This window comes from Pristiophorus japonicus, chromosome 18 (genome assembly GCF_044704955.1).
Source record: "Pristiophorus japonicus isolate sPriJap1 chromosome 18, sPriJap1.hap1, whole genome shotgun sequence".
Lineage (NCBI taxonomy): Eukaryota > Metazoa > Chordata > Chondrichthyes > Pristiophoridae > Pristiophorus > Pristiophorus japonicus.
In genome coordinates this window covers 63,537,461-63,552,893 of record NC_091994.1, presented here as the reverse complement: position 1 = coordinate 63,552,893, position 15,433 = coordinate 63,537,461, and the positions used below count along the sequence as shown (strand labels likewise).

The following is a 15,433-nucleotide window of genomic DNA, read 5'->3' as shown; positions in this document are numbered from 1 at the left end:
TGGGAGAAATCCAGCATAAAAACTAAGCATTTCACCACTAGTGGAAAACACATTGGCAACAAAGTCACCCAAGCTGCCTCTGTGCACCTCCTAGAAGCCGATTACAAAATAGTACCAGCAAAGGCAGAGGAATCGGCAATGGATCCTGGATAAAATGGCATTACAATGAGAGCCAACTAATAAATTCACTGTACAAAGATCCTCAGACAGAACATAGAAGAAAAATAAATAACTTTCATTTATATACCACCTTTCACGACCTTAAGACATCCCAATGAGCTTCACAGCCAATGAAGTACTTTGGAAGTGTAGTCACTGTTGTAGTGTAGGGAAACAGCAGCCAATTTGCACACAGCAAGATCCCATAAAACAGCAATGAGATAAATGACCAGATAATCTACTGCAATGTAGTTGATTGCAGGATAAATATTGGATCAGAAACCAGGAAGCTCCCCGACTCATCTTTGAATAGAACCATGGGATAGTCAACATCCATTTCAGAAGCCAGATGGGGCCTGGGTTTAACGTCTCAGCTAAAGACAGCACCTCTGACAGTACAGCATTTCCTCAGTACTGTACTGTAGTGTCAGCCTAGATTGAGTGTTGAAGTCTCGAATGAGGCTTGAACCCATGACCATCTGGCTAAGAGATGAAAATGCTACATCTTAGAAATCAAAGCGACTGTATTTGATATCTGTGACATTGCTCATCAAGTAGGAAGGATAAGTTAAATAACCAAAGGCCTCTTATCAACAGAATGAGGTGGGCAAGTATGACAGGAAACAACTCCGTTAAATGAAGTGAAGTAGATCTCCCGTGGCACTGCTCTTGTACCTACTGCCATTTTCTGTACCTATCTGCTTTTCTGAATTGAAAGATGTCATAGCACCCCTCGTTGCACGGGAAGGTCCTATGCTGAAGTTAAAGTAAGCACAGTATCATTAAAACCAACTCCTGAACGGACCACTACATGTAGATACACCACACTACGAGATAGTACACTGGAAAGCTCCACCTCAGCTGTCTATTGTGGATCCAGTTCAAGTGACGAGGAGTTCAACATACAAAAGAATATAATTACTGATGGCCTTTCTTCACTATCGATGGAATAGAATGGTCTTTATCTTTACTAGACAGTGGACATTGTACACCTAATTAACTGCTTTGTACAAATAAATATCACACTTTGTTCTTACGACATAACCTCTGATAGGGAAGTAACAACACTGGGATAAGTAAAGCATTGAACAATATGGCCTGGATTTTGCAGTTGTAATGACGGCGAAACTGTCCGCATTCACCGTCATTACAACTGTGAAACTGTCAGCAACTTCTGGCATCTGCAGTTAAACGCGGAAATCCAGAAGTTTGTGTCAGTGATTCACTGCTCCTCGAAAGGGTGCACTGTGGAAATCCTTGCAGATGGAAATTTTAGAAATCATTTGAATGGTCGTGAACTTCCATTGTTTATGCTCTGATCTTCTTGTAAAAAAACCCTGAAAATGTTAAGCTTTGTTGATTGAGATGTAACTGGCTTCTAACAGCATACAAAGTCATAATTCCTGCTGAACAGCCTTCCTGACCCTGAAAAACTAATTTTATATTTGTGGAATGACAATAAAAATTCCATACATTTTTTTAAATAAAGTTTTTTTTAAAGTTTAGTATTTATATCAGCTTCTACCAAAATCCCACATGCATGTCCAGATCTTTATTTTGCTCTCTGTAAAATATTTGAAAAGTGATGGATAATCAGTTCATTTTACTTCCTGGTTTGCTGTCTGAGAGAATTATTCAATATGATTGGCTGCTTAGCCTGCTTGATCACATCACTGTTGCTGGACGCCAGAGATCCCCTATAGATGGCGCCACAATTAAATTAATGTCAGGAAAGGTGGAATTCACGCCACGGAGATCGCTAGATCTTTGCGGGCAGCTTTCTTCGCGATCAGCAGCAAGCACAGTCACTTCGTCGCTGACCCCAAAATCCAGGCTGATATCTTTCTTTGAAAGGGCAATAAAACAAAAATTTGATTCAGTCCAATAGGACCAATATCTTGAATAGATCCCGTTAAGTCGTAATTACTTCTGGTTATAAATGACAAATCCTAAATGAAAGTTATTATTAGTTTAACTACCATGTTGCAGAAAAAAGTTGAAACATGTCGCAGAGTTTGGTGTAGCAGGGTAGTTAGATTTGCCCCAGCATGTTTAGGCTTTTAATGTTTTTACGTGGTAGGAGGTAAAATGTGCAAGCTGATAATGGCAGCAGTTGGGTTGTGATATTCGACCAGGATCAGTGCTCAAACCACTGTTGTTCACAATTTATAGTAACGATTTAGACTTTGGAATCAAAAGCACGATTTCTAAATTTGCCAATTACACCAAATTTGGGGGTGGGGGGAAAAGTGTCAATCCTGAGGAGGGCTGCAACAAATTACAGGAGGACATTAATAAACTTGCAGAATGGGCATATAACTAGCAAATCAATTTCAAAACAGATAATGTTAGGTATTACATTTTGGTAGGAAGAATAGGGAGGTCACTTATTACTGGGAGGGTGAGAGTCTGGGTGGGGTAAAGGAACAAAAGGATCTTGGAGTCCAAATACACAAATTACTAAAAGTTGTGACACAGGTTAGCAAGGCCATAAAAAGCAAACCAAGCACTAGGGTTTATTTCTAGAGGTATAGAATTGAAAAGTAGGGAAGTTATGCTAAACCTGTATCGAACCTTGGTTAGACCACATTTAGAAAACTGCGTATAGTTTTGGCGGCATATTATAAAAAGGATATAGAGGCAGGGGAGAGTGCCGAGAGGATTTACAAGGACGATGCCAGAAATGCGAGGGTATACACATCAGGAAAGGATGAACAGGCTGGGTCTCTCTTCTCTTGAAAAAAGGCAGCTGAGGGGTGTCATAATAGAGGTCTTTAAATTATGAAAGGTTTTGACAGAGTGGACACAGAGAGAATGTTTCCACATGTGGAGAAGAGCATAACTAGAGGCCATCAATATAAGATAATCAAGAAATTCAAATCGGGAATTCAGAAGAAACTTTTTTACCCAAAGATTGGCAAGAATGTGGAACTCGCTACCACAGGGAGTGGTTGAAGCGAATAGTACAGATGCATTTAAAGGGAGGCTAGATAAACATATAAAGGAGATGGGGGTTATGCTGATAGATTTAGATGAGGAAAGACGGGAGGAGGCTCATGTGGAGCATAAATGCGGCATGGACTGGTTGGGCCGTTTCTGTGCCGTACATCCTAATCGTGGAGCAGGCAGAGGATGGTGACAAACTCCTGGGGGCAACCGAAACGGAGGAGGACGCTCCATAGTCCCTCATGGTTGACAGTGTCAAAGGCCTCTGCAAGGTCAAAGGCAGCCATATACAAGGGTTGATGCTGCTCCCTGCATTTCTCTTGTAGTTGTCGCGCGGTGAAGATCATGTCCGTTGTATCCCTTAGTGGACGCACCAACGTCAGTGTCCTCACTCAGGCCAACATCCCCAGCATTGAAGTATTGACCAGGCTCGACCAGCTCCGTTGGGCGGGCCACATTGTTCGCATGCCCGACACGAGACTCCCTAAGCTCTACTCAGAGCTCCGACACGACAAGCGAGCCCCAGGTGGGCAGAGGAAACGTTTCAAGGACACCCTCAAAGCCTCCTTGATAAAGTGCAACATCCCCACCGGCACCTGGGAATCCCTGGCCCAAGACTGCCCAAAGTGGAGGAAGAGCATCCGGGAGGGCACTGAGCACCTCGAGTCTCATCACCGAGAGCATGCAGAAATCAATCGCAGGCAGCGGAAGGAGCCAGACTCCCCACCCACCCTTTCCTTCAAACACTGTCTGTCCCACCTGTGATAGAGACTGTAATTCCCACATTGGACTGTACAGTCAGCTGAGAACTCACTTTTAGAGTGGAAGCAACTTTTCCTTGATTTCAAGGGACTGCCTATGATGATGATGTAATGTAATGTCGCAGCGAGGGAAACCATGCATTTGGGGCCCGAGTGAACAGGGCAACAAACTGTGCATCATCACCAATCAGGTTGAATGATTGAGAAGTAAATAGTGCAAGGATGGAGAAGGAAATGTGTATTAGAGTGGGTGAATTCAATGTCAAATCAGGTATAGAAAGAGAAATAGAGGGGGAAAGATTTGATTGAAAGAAAAAGAGAGTCAAAAGAAAAGTTAAAAAAAATTGTAAATTATAAATCTCCAACAAGTAATAGCTAAAGGAATGAGACTCCACACTTGTAATAGTTAATTTTCAATGCCAGAGAAGTTAATTAGCAGTAATTAACACATCACTTTCTTAAAGGGTACTTACATTTGAAATAACAAGACATAGTCTGTATCTACCGTGCAAATACAGCACGTCATGGCATTCAATGCATTTCAATGGTGAGGTAGACAGCAAAATGCCACTAATAGGTAGCCATAACAGATTAGGGTAGCATAGTGGTTGTGTTACTATACGAGTAATCCAGAGGCCTGGAATAATGATCTGGAGACACGAGTTCAAATACCATCACAAAAGCTGGGGAATGTAAATTCAGTTAATCAAATAAATCTGGAATAAAAGGCTAGTATCAGTGAATAATGAGTACAGTAGATTGTCATAAACCCAATACCCAGATACCCATTAAACTATCGGATTGTTGGAAAAACCCATCTGGTTCAATAATGTACTTCAGGGAAGGAAACCCATTGTCCTTACCCGGTCTGCCTATATGTGACTCTAGACCCACAGCAATGTGGCTGACTCTTAACAGCCCTCTGAAATGGCCTAGCTAGGAACATAGTTGCATAAAACGCTACAAAAAAGTATATTAATAAAACCGGACGGATCACCCAGCATCGGATTCAGCCACGGCACACCCAGCCCTGTCGACCCTGCAAAAGTCCTCCTCACTAACAAAATTGGGAGAGCTGACTAGTCAAGCAGATGACAGTCATACCTTTCAGTCAACGTCACAGACTCCATCACCATCAGACCCACCAGAGGCGGAGGTAGGGAGTGCCTCAACATGGCATCAGGTCATGGGCCCTGACAACGTCCCAGCTGTCATGCTGAAGATTTGAGTTCCAGAACTAGCCCCGCCTCTAGCCAAGCTATTCCAGTACAGCTACAACACTGGCATCTACTCGACAATGTGGAAAACTATCCAGGTATGTCCTGTCCACAAAAGGCAGGACAAATACGCCAGCTATAGTCCAAGAAGGCTTGACCTAAATTCTTCAGCTTTCAATTAGATCATTGAATATTGCTGGCTCAATGCCTGAAGGTGGAACAATGAGGTATACTGCCACAGCAGAAATATGACGTGTTTGGGTATATCTCAAGTGGTTATGTTGAGGGATTCAGAAAGACCAAAACCATGCAGAATCAACTAGATGCACCTGAATCAGACACTGAATCAATGAGGATGACCCTTGAGGAATGGTTAGAGATAACTCTGGAAGAGTATTAACAAACGGTAAAAAACCTGCAGATGGTAAGTGATAAGAGTATTCAAACAGGCTCATTTAGACAGGCTTTGAAAATTCAGACCCCCAAGTCAAAGCTACTACGTGCTGCTCAGCATGTTGCATTAACTCATCAATCAACTTGACATTTTCGGACCTTGGGTAGCGAGCCAATAAAACGTTAAAAGACTTTCAATTGAGCCAATAAGGTCAAAGAAGGCGAATTCTTTTCTGTAAATTGATCCAGGTATAAAGTACAGCCATTTTGACCATGTGTCTCAGTAAGAACAAAGACCTGGCTTGAAGCCAAGAAGTTTGTTGCTCTCTGGAAAGATTAAAAAGTTAAAACTACCATCGGAGTTCGTATTTCATTGGAAATTAAGAGATCTAACAGTAGAAACATTTAAGCAGGTCAGTCAGCAACTGTGGAAAGGAGAAATTGATATTTTGGGTGTGGAGCCATCGTCAGAACCTGTTCAATCTTCCCAGCATTTTCTGTGGGATTTTTAATTAAACAGAAGAATGTTTTGCTGATGACAGGATGGAGTTATTCCAGGCAGTTAGTTATTTGGCTTTGTCCCTAATGAGTGATTGCCATAGCTTCGTATTCTGGAATCTGTTGGCCTGCTTCACTGTCATTGCTTGAATTGTTTGAAGTGTTTGGTTTGCAATATTGCATTGTGTTTTGTGTTCTGAAAAGAAGTTGTGTTGGAGTATATATATTTCCGTAAGTAGTTTTTACTAAAATCAACGCAGACTGGCTAATGTAAGAATTGTGGGTAGGATAAAATGTAGCAATATGGGTAAATTAAGTGGGTCTTTCTGAAATTCTTGACTTAGGGTAAAAACATCTTAAAGCTAACAAACTGGAAGCCGAAGTTTCTTACTTTGCAAACAAACAGGAAGGCATTTCAGCAGGGATGTGTGTAATGGAAGATAGTTAACCACTGCTACACCTTCAGAAATGGTACAGGATATTGGAGGTCAGATAATCAGTTGAGTGCTAGTTACAGTTAGTGATAAAAGGTTCCAAATAAATGTATGACAGGGAATCCAAATATTTAAAATGGTGCAAACTGACACCTTTTCTCCCTATACAGATAGTCCCTGGTTCAAACTCTTGGGAGAAATAAATATTACATTCCTGCATCACAAGGTGTACTTTTTGTTAATATCCCATAGGAGATGGATATGAAAGAGATATTGAGCAACACTGAAACAACACACTTTAAAAATATATCAAATCGGCTAAGCCTCTAGTCACAAAACACACTTCCAGCAACAAAAATGGGATACAGGTTACCAGTTTGTATGTCTCTTTTTTTCCTGTTGCAATGTCTTTACTGATATACATTAGTGTGAAACATTCTCAAAGGTTCAGCAATAGCTTCCAGTCCACTCACACTGTGACATAGGCGTACTGTCCACAGAACTGCTGCTGGATAATATTCTGTACATCTGGATTGTTCTGTTTAGATAGTGTGTCCTCCAACAGTGACATAAACAGCTTGGAGAATTCTTGAGCATCCTGTAGACACAATTAGAAAAGATTAAAATGTTTAGCAATCAAGATAAAAGCAGCCATCCTAACAATGGGATACAGTAAACTAAGCACTGCATAAATTAAGGGTTTTAAGAAATGGCTGGAAAGCATGAAAGTCTAAAAGAGGGCATTTCCAAAGGCTACCACGTGATTACTAATTTAGTCCAAAATCCTAAGTAGCAACCATGATTTAATAAAGTTGTGATCAACTGGACATGATCATCAACTTTTAGCCACACTTACAGCTAAGGTTAGGTGTCCATGAAAACCAGAGTGAGCCCTGGCCTGTAAACATTCCCCATGAATTTAATGTCTATTCTAGCACTCTGACCATGCCAAAAAAGGACTGAACATTTTAAAGCTACCATAACAATTGCACAAAGGCACTTAAAAGAAAGTTTAATACAGCTCTTGAAAATCTAGCAGTAGAAATGATCTGCAAGACTGCAGTAAATGGTCCAAAAAACCACTGGCCTGCTACCCCAGCAGACTACTGCATTCAGAAAACAAGATGTCTCTCTCTCCACAGATGCTGCCTGACCTGCTATTTCAGATTTCCAGCACCCACAGTGTTTTGCCGTTCTACGATATTTCTGTGAATGCTCGCTAATTTAGAAGCAATCAACTGATGACAGTGTCAAGCTTTAGCCGCATTCCTGTCAGATTTTCACTGGACCTTCCACATTTACACTTTCTGACCTTGAATAATGTACACTTAGCAAATTCCTCTTCCTCTGCCCTCACCTCAATGAATTCAAAACTAAACAGGTTATTGACGACAGCTTCTGCTGCCTTGGTCTTCAGGCTTTCTTCTTAGCCAGAGACACTCCTTACAATTCCAACCATTTTTCCTACCGCCAGCCTTCCAACTCCTCTTGAGCCCTCCCTCTGGACTCTTACGGACATCAATTAAACAGATCTGATGAGGGGTCTGCCCAAACTGTTGATTATCTTTCAGATGCTGACCAATACATGTGCATTTGCAGCTTTCCAGCATTTTAATTTACTTTTTATTAACTGAACCACAACTGTTGGGATTGTACATTAGATTTTCTTGCCCACTGTTACACCAGTATGATTCTTTATGGTCCTGCAGCATACCATACAAAACCACGATTCAAGCATGAAATATCCTCTAACTTGGTATTTAAAGGGCAGGTATGGCAGCTCAACATTCCTGATTACAGGGTTATCAGACGGGAGAGAGAGAGGGGTAAAAAAGGAGGGGGGTCGCAGTATAAATTAAATAAATAATTACAGCTGGGAGAAGGGATGATAAGTCATCAAACAAGGCCATATGGGTTGAATTGAAGAACAAAAAAGGGGCGATTATACTGCTGGGAGTGTACTATAGATCCCCAATCAGAGGGAGATAGAAGAACAAATATGTGGGCAAATTGCTGTAAAATGCAAAAACGAGAGAGCTGTAATAGTGGGGGATTACAACTACCCTAATATTAACTGGGAAAAAAACAGAGGGTACAGAATGCCTAAAATGTAACAAGCCCAACAAGGGAGGGGACGGTTCTGGACTTGGTTTTGGGGAATGAAGAGGGGCAGGTGGAAGGGGCATCAGTGGGAGAGCATTTTGGTGCTCGTGATCATAATTCAGTTAGATTTAGGGTAGTTATGGAAAAGGACAAAGGTGGACCAGGAATAAAAGTTCTCAATTGGGGTAAAGCCAATTTTGCTAGGCTGAGATGGGATTTGGCGAAAGTGGACTGGAAACAGCTATTTGATGGTAAATCAGTGTCAGAGCAGTGGGAGGCATTCAACAAGGCGATTCTGAGGATACAGAGCAAGTATGTTCCCTTAAAAAAAGATGGGACTAACATATCTAGAGCCCCTGGATGTCAAGGCACATACAAGGCAAGAAGAAGAAAAAAAGGGAAGCTTATGACAGATACCAAGAACTCAATACGGCAGAGATTCTAGAGGAGTATAAGCAGCGCAGGGGTACAATTAAAAGAGATGTCAAGAAAGCAAAGAGAGAGTATTAAAGAATGTTGGCAAGTAAAATCAGGGGAAACCCAAAGATGTTTTATAAATACATTAAGAGCAAGAGGATGACTAGAGAAAGAGTGGGCCTATTAGACCTCTGTGTGGAGGCAGAAGATGTTTATATGATTTTTAAATGAATAGTTTGCGTCTGTTTTCACAAAAGAGAGGGGCGATGCAGACTGTGCAATGAGGGAGGAGGAGTGAGAAATATTAGATGAGATAACCAGTGAGAGAGAAAGTATTAAGTAAGGGGCTTAGCAGTTTTGAAAGTAGATAAATTCTCAGGCCCAGATGTTAAGAGAAGCAAAAGAGGAACTAGCAGAGACTTTCCAGTCCTCTCTGGCTACAGGTGCGGTGCCAGAAGACTGAAGGACTGCTAATGTTGTACCTTTGTTTAAAAAGGGAGAAATTACAGGCTAGTCAGCCTAACCTCAGTGGTGGGAAAAGTCCAGAGGGACAGGATAAATCTTCATTTGGAAAGACATGGATTAATCAAGGACCGTCAGCATGGATTTGTTAAGGGAAGATTGTGTCTGACTAACTGGATTGAATTATTCAAGGAGATAACCAGGAGGGTTGATGAGGGCAGTGTGTATAATGTAGTGTATATAGATTTTAGCAAAGCTTTTGATAAGTTCCCACATGACAGACTGGTCACGAAAGTAAAAGTCCATGGGATCCAGGGCAAAGTGGCAAGTTCGATCCAAAATTGGCTCAGAGGCAGGAAGCACATTGATGGGTGTTTTTGTGACTGGAAGGCTGCATCCAGTGGAGTTCCGCCGTGCTCAGTGCTAGGTCCCTTGCTTAAAGTCGTAGACATCAATGACTTGGACTTGAATGTTGAGGGCATGATTAAGAAGTTTGCAGATGATACTAAAATAGGCTGTGTGGTTGATAATGAAGAAGAAAGCTGCGGATTGCAGGAAGATATCAATGTACTGGTCAGGTGGGCAGAACAGTGGCAAATGGAATTCAATCCAGATAAGTGTGAGGTAATGCATTTGGGGAGGGCTAACAAGGCAAGGGAATATACATTAAATGGTACGACACTGAAAAGTGTAGAGAAACAAAGGGACCTTGGAGTGCAGGTCCACAGATCCCTGAAGGTAGCAGGCCAGGTAGATAAGGTGGTTCAGAAGGCATATGGAATATTTCCTTTATTAGTCGAGGCATAGAATACAAGAGCAAGGAGGTTATGCTTGAACTGCATAAAACACTGGTTAGGCCGCAGCTGGAGTACTGTGTGCAGTTCTGGTCACCACATTACAGGAAAGATGTGATTGCACTGGAAAGGGTGCAGAGGAGATTTACAAGAATGTTGCCTGGACTGGAGAATTTTGGCTATGAGGAAAGACTGGAGATGCTGGGTCTGTTTTCTTTGGAACAGAAGAGGCTGAGGGGCGCCCTGATTGAGGTGTATAAAATTATGAGGGGCCTGGATAGAAAGGACCTATTTCCCTTGGCAGAGGGGTCAACAACCAGGGGGTATAGATTTAAAGTAACTGGGGGAGGTTTTGAGGAGATATACAGGTAAATGTCTTCACCCAGAGGGTGGTGTGGGTCTGGAACTCACTGCCTTGAAGTGCTGTAACCTACAGGGCTACAGACCAAGAGCTAGAAAGTGGGATTAGGCTGGATAGCTCTTGGTCGGCCGACGTGAACACAATGGGCCAAAATGGCCTCCTTCCGTGCTGTAAATTTCTATGATTCTATGATTCCAATGCTGAGGAAATTATAGTCAACCACGAACCAACAGAAAAGTTCGGCAAAAAAATTATTTTCCAATTAACTAGGGCACTTATTTGTAATTTTGAAGTCATAGAAATCCTGATCCGTGCATAATATTTCTTGGCAAATTAGTTGTTTGGATTCGCATTCATTTACCTGCTGTTGTCCTGTATCCAGGCCCAATGCTTTTACAAAGCCAGAAGGATCAATATATCGTCTATTGCTACTTTGCAGCAAAGCAAACAAGTACTGAAGGTGCTCACAGATGGACTGCGGTTCAAACTCTGAGGTAGAAAACACATTAATAACTGATTATTTGTTTAATAAATCTTGTTTTGCTCTAGAATGCCCGATATATCCTATAGAGCAGTAAATACAACAGAATCCACTTTCAGTGAACATTTCTTGTCAATGCAAATGGTTAAACCTTGCTTGCCAAAACACATTATATTGAATCTGAATGATTTCCATTGATTGTACTGACCAGGACTGTGCTGAACAACACACAAAGAATACTTTACTCTTGTCTCAGCTCTATAATATACTGCAGGTATACTGTAATTGAGCAACAGCTAAGCAGTGCAACAGTACTTGTGTAGACTTTACCAATCAGCTGTGTAAACTGGTCAGCTCTGCTCAGCCTGTTAGCAAAGCCTACTGACACTTTAAAGCTCTCAGTCCGACTGCTTTTGGGATTGCCACTTTCTGATTTAATGATCATTCTGGTTCCTTTCCAAATCGGTCACTATAACCAGATTGTAGAAGAAATAGACAAATACTGCATAAAGCTAAAGTCCACATTGTTTGAAGGGAGGCATCACCTCTACACATCAAACTGTCTTTATCTTTCCAATGTGGTGAATAAATGATCCTAGTCTTTTTTATAAACAGAAACACTCTCATTGCTATGGAGGGCATCTCACAAATAGCAAAACTACTGCTTCCCCCACTGTGCAAGTCAAGAATGTTGGCAGGCATCAGTGCACTGGGATGGTGTGGAGGGATATGTTCAACTACTGAGGGTGTATTTTAATTTTATAAATGTGCACATTTATTTGTCTTTACCAGAATGCCAAACATTCAGTGCTCAGGAGGTACAGCACTGTCCTCAAACAAAAGGGCAAGGGGAAATTACACAAGTTCAACTTCAAACAATAGTCTTCAAAAGATTTTTTTTTTAATAAAAGTATATGCAAACTTTTAGTCCTCCCAAGAGTGAGTCACATTAGGATGATTGCAGCCAGAAGTTTGCCATGTTGTGAAGTGACAGATACCTCTTGTACTATTAAATTTACCAATGACTCCAAAGCTTTGTGGCCATGTGATGAGTGTGAGAAAATTCAAAGGAATCTGGCCCAATTAGTTTGATGGATCTTAATGTCAATTAATAGCATTGATGCCTTTATGGGGAAGCGAGATAAGTACAATGAGAGAGAAAGGAATATAAGTATATGCCGATTGGGTTATACGAAGTAGGGTGGGAGGAGGTTCGTGTGGAGCATAATCACTGGCACAGACCCGGTCGGCCGAATGGCCTGTTTCTGAGTTGTAAATTCTATGTATTTAAAAAAAAGACAATGTACACTGGAAATGTATACAGAATGAAAGGGTGCTCATTTGCAAAGGCACAAAATAAACAGGTCTGAAGAACATTACTGAGCATTCACGGAAAGCATCCAGTCAATGAGAATCTATTAATGACAAAGGACATTCACTTACAGGGATGCGTCTAAAGGGCATTTGACTAAAAGTTATTCCAATCTGGTAGAGATCACTAGTTTGGTCACACCTGAAATAACTCAAGCATTCTTGTTCAGCCCCAAGTCTTACTGCAATTATATAGGGTTCTGGTGAGACCGCACTTGGAGTATTGCACAGTTTTGGTCTCCTTATCCAAGGAAGGATCATCATAGGCAGTCCCTCGGAATCGAGGAAGACTTGCTTCCACTCCTGAAATGAGTTCTTTGGTGGCAGAACAGTGCATTACAAGAGCCACAGACAGTCGCCGAGGGAAGGGGTGTGTGGGACTGGTTTGCCGCAAGCTCCTTCCACTGCCTGCACTTGGTTTCTGCATGCTCTCGGCGTCGAGACTCAAAGTGCTCAACGCCCTCACGGATGCATTTTCTCCACTTAGGGCGGTCTTTGGCCAGGGACTCCCAGGTGTCAGTGGGGATGTCTCACTTTATAAGGGAGGGTTTGAAAGTGTCCTGATAACGTTTCCGCTGCCCACCTTTGGCTTGTTTGCCATGAAGGAGCTCCAAGTAGAGCAGTTGCTTTGGGCGTCTCGTGTCTGGCATGCGAATGACGTGGCCTGCCCAGCGAAGCTGATCAAGTGTGGTCAGTGCTTCAATACTGGGGACATTGGCCTGGGCAAGGACACTGATGTTGGTGCGCCTGTCCTCCCAGGGGATTTGCAGGATCTTGCGGAGACATCGTTGGTGATATATCTCCAGCAACTGAAGAAGTCTTCTGTACATCGTCCATGCCTCAGACCCAGGCCACAGAGGGCGGGTATTACTACAGCCCTGTAGACCATGAGCTTGGTGGTAGATTCGAGGGCCTGGTCTTCGAACACTCTTTTCATCAGGCGGCCGAAGGCTGCACTGGCGCACTGGTATTGAATCTCCGCATTAATGTCTGCTTTTCTTGATAAGAGGCTCCCGAGGTATGGGAAATGGTTCATGTTGTCGAGGGCCGCGCCGTGAATCTTGATGACTGGGAAGCAGTGCCGTGTGCCGAGGAGAGGCTGGTGGAGGACCTTTGTCTTATGGATGTTAAGCGTAAGGCCCATGCTTTCATATGCCTCAGTAAATACACTGACTATATCCTGGAGTTCAGCCTCAGAATGTGCGCAGACGCAGGCGTCGTCCACATACTGTAGCTCAACAACAGAGGTTTGGGTGATCTTGGACCTGGCCTGGAGGCGGCATAGGTTAAACAGCTTCTCACTGGTTTTGTAGTTTAGTTCCACTCCAGCGGGGAGCTTGTTGACTGCGAGTTGGGGCATGGCAGCAAGGAAGATTAAGGAGGGTTGGAGCAATGATGCAGCCCTGTTTGACCCCGGTCCGGACGTGGATTGGATCTGTAATGGATCCGTTGATAAGGATCACGGCCTGCATGTCATCGTGGAACAGGCGAAGGATGTTGACAAATTTTTGGGGGCATCAGAAACGGAGGAGGACGTTCCATAGACCCTCGCGGTTGACAGTGTCAAAGGCCTCTAAGGTCGAAGGCGGCCATGTATAAGGGCTGGCGCTGCTCCCGGCATTTTTCCTGCAGCTGTCGCGCTGCAAAGATCATGTCCGTTGTGCCCCACAGGGGACGGAATCCGCACTGTGACTCCCGGAGGAGCTCCTCGGCCACAGGGAGAAGACGGTTGAGGAGAACTCCAGGCTGATAACAGGGAAATTCGCTTGCAGTCAGACTTGTCCCTTTTTAAAAAATGGTCACGATCACTGCATCTCTGAGATCTCCCGGCAGATGAGAGAGAAGAGATCGTGTATCCGCGCCAACAGCGCCTCTCCACCATACTTTAGCTCCTCAGCAGGGATTCCATCCGCTCCCATAGCCTTGTTATTCTTGAGCTGTTTTATGGCTTTTCCTACCTTGTGCAACGTTGGGGTTTCACTGAGGCGGTGACGGGTCGCATGCTGCGGGATGAAGTCGAAAACACTCAAGTCAAAGGCAGAGTCTCGATTGAGGAGATCTTCGAAGTGCTCCTTCCAGCGGGTCCCGACAGCCTCGGTGTCTTTGATGAGCGTTTCCCCATTGTTGGCCAGCCTGGGTTGGGGCCTTGGGAGTTTGGATCGGAGGTGGCTTTGACTGCAATGAAGAATCCTCGCATATCGTGGCTGTCTGCCAGTTGTATCTGCTGTGCTTTCTCCATCCACCACCTGTTCTTTAGGTCCCGGGTTTTTTGTTGGACCTCAGCCTTGAGCCGTCTGTAATATTGCTTTGCTGCTTGAGGCTCAGAAATGGTCTACGCTTGCGATCTATTAGTTCTTGGATCTCCTAATCATTTTCATCAAACCAGTCCCGGTTGTTGTTCTGGTTGAGTGACCAAGTGTCTCTTCATAGGCACTGGTTATGGAGGCCTGGAGGGCAGATCAAGCGCTGTGGGCATTCAGCATCTCAGGGTCATCAAGGCACACCAGATTAGCTGTGAAGAACTGCCTGTATAGGGCTCTCTTAGCTGGGTCTTTAAGTGCCCCGGCATTGACATTTTGCGGCACTGCTTCTGCTGTCCCCTCTGCTTTGGGGCTATGTTAATGTCGATGATGGATCGGATTAGGCGGTGGTCCGTTCAGCAGTCTTCACCTGCTGTCATGACGTGGGTGATGCGCATATCCTTGCAATCCCTGGCTCGGACGATGACAGTCTAGCAGGTGCCAGTGTTTGGAGTGAGGGTGTTGCCACGATGCCTTGTATTTGTCCCTCTGGTGGAACAGGGTGTTGGTGATGAGGAGTTCATGTTCTAAACATTGTGTCAGGAGTAGGGTACCACTGGAGTTGGCTTTCCCTACCCATTCTCTGCCAATCACACGTCCCCAGAGGGCTGTGTCTTTGCCAACCCTGGCACTGATGTCACCTATGAGGATCAATTTGTCACCTGTGGGGATGCGGGACAGGGATGTCTCGAGGTTGGAATACAAACCCTCTAGTCTCATCCGTTGCATCGAGTGT

General features: G+C 43.5%; 1 protein-coding gene across 1 annotated transcript in view; it reads right to left on the bottom strand.

Annotated features, from left to right (window-relative positions):
• Positions 1-15,433, bottom strand: part of usp48 (ubiquitin specific peptidase 48) — a 195,163-nt gene that overhangs the window by 152,531 nt on the left and 27,199 nt on the right. The window contains exons 4-5 of the mRNA XM_070860713.1: positions 10,907-11,034; positions 6,882-7,006 (exon numbers count right to left, since the gene is read on the bottom strand). Coding sequence (XP_070716814.1) covers positions 6,882-7,006; positions 10,907-11,034 — 253 coding nt within the window. The remainder of the gene's footprint in view (positions 1-6,881; positions 7,007-10,906; positions 11,035-15,433) is intronic.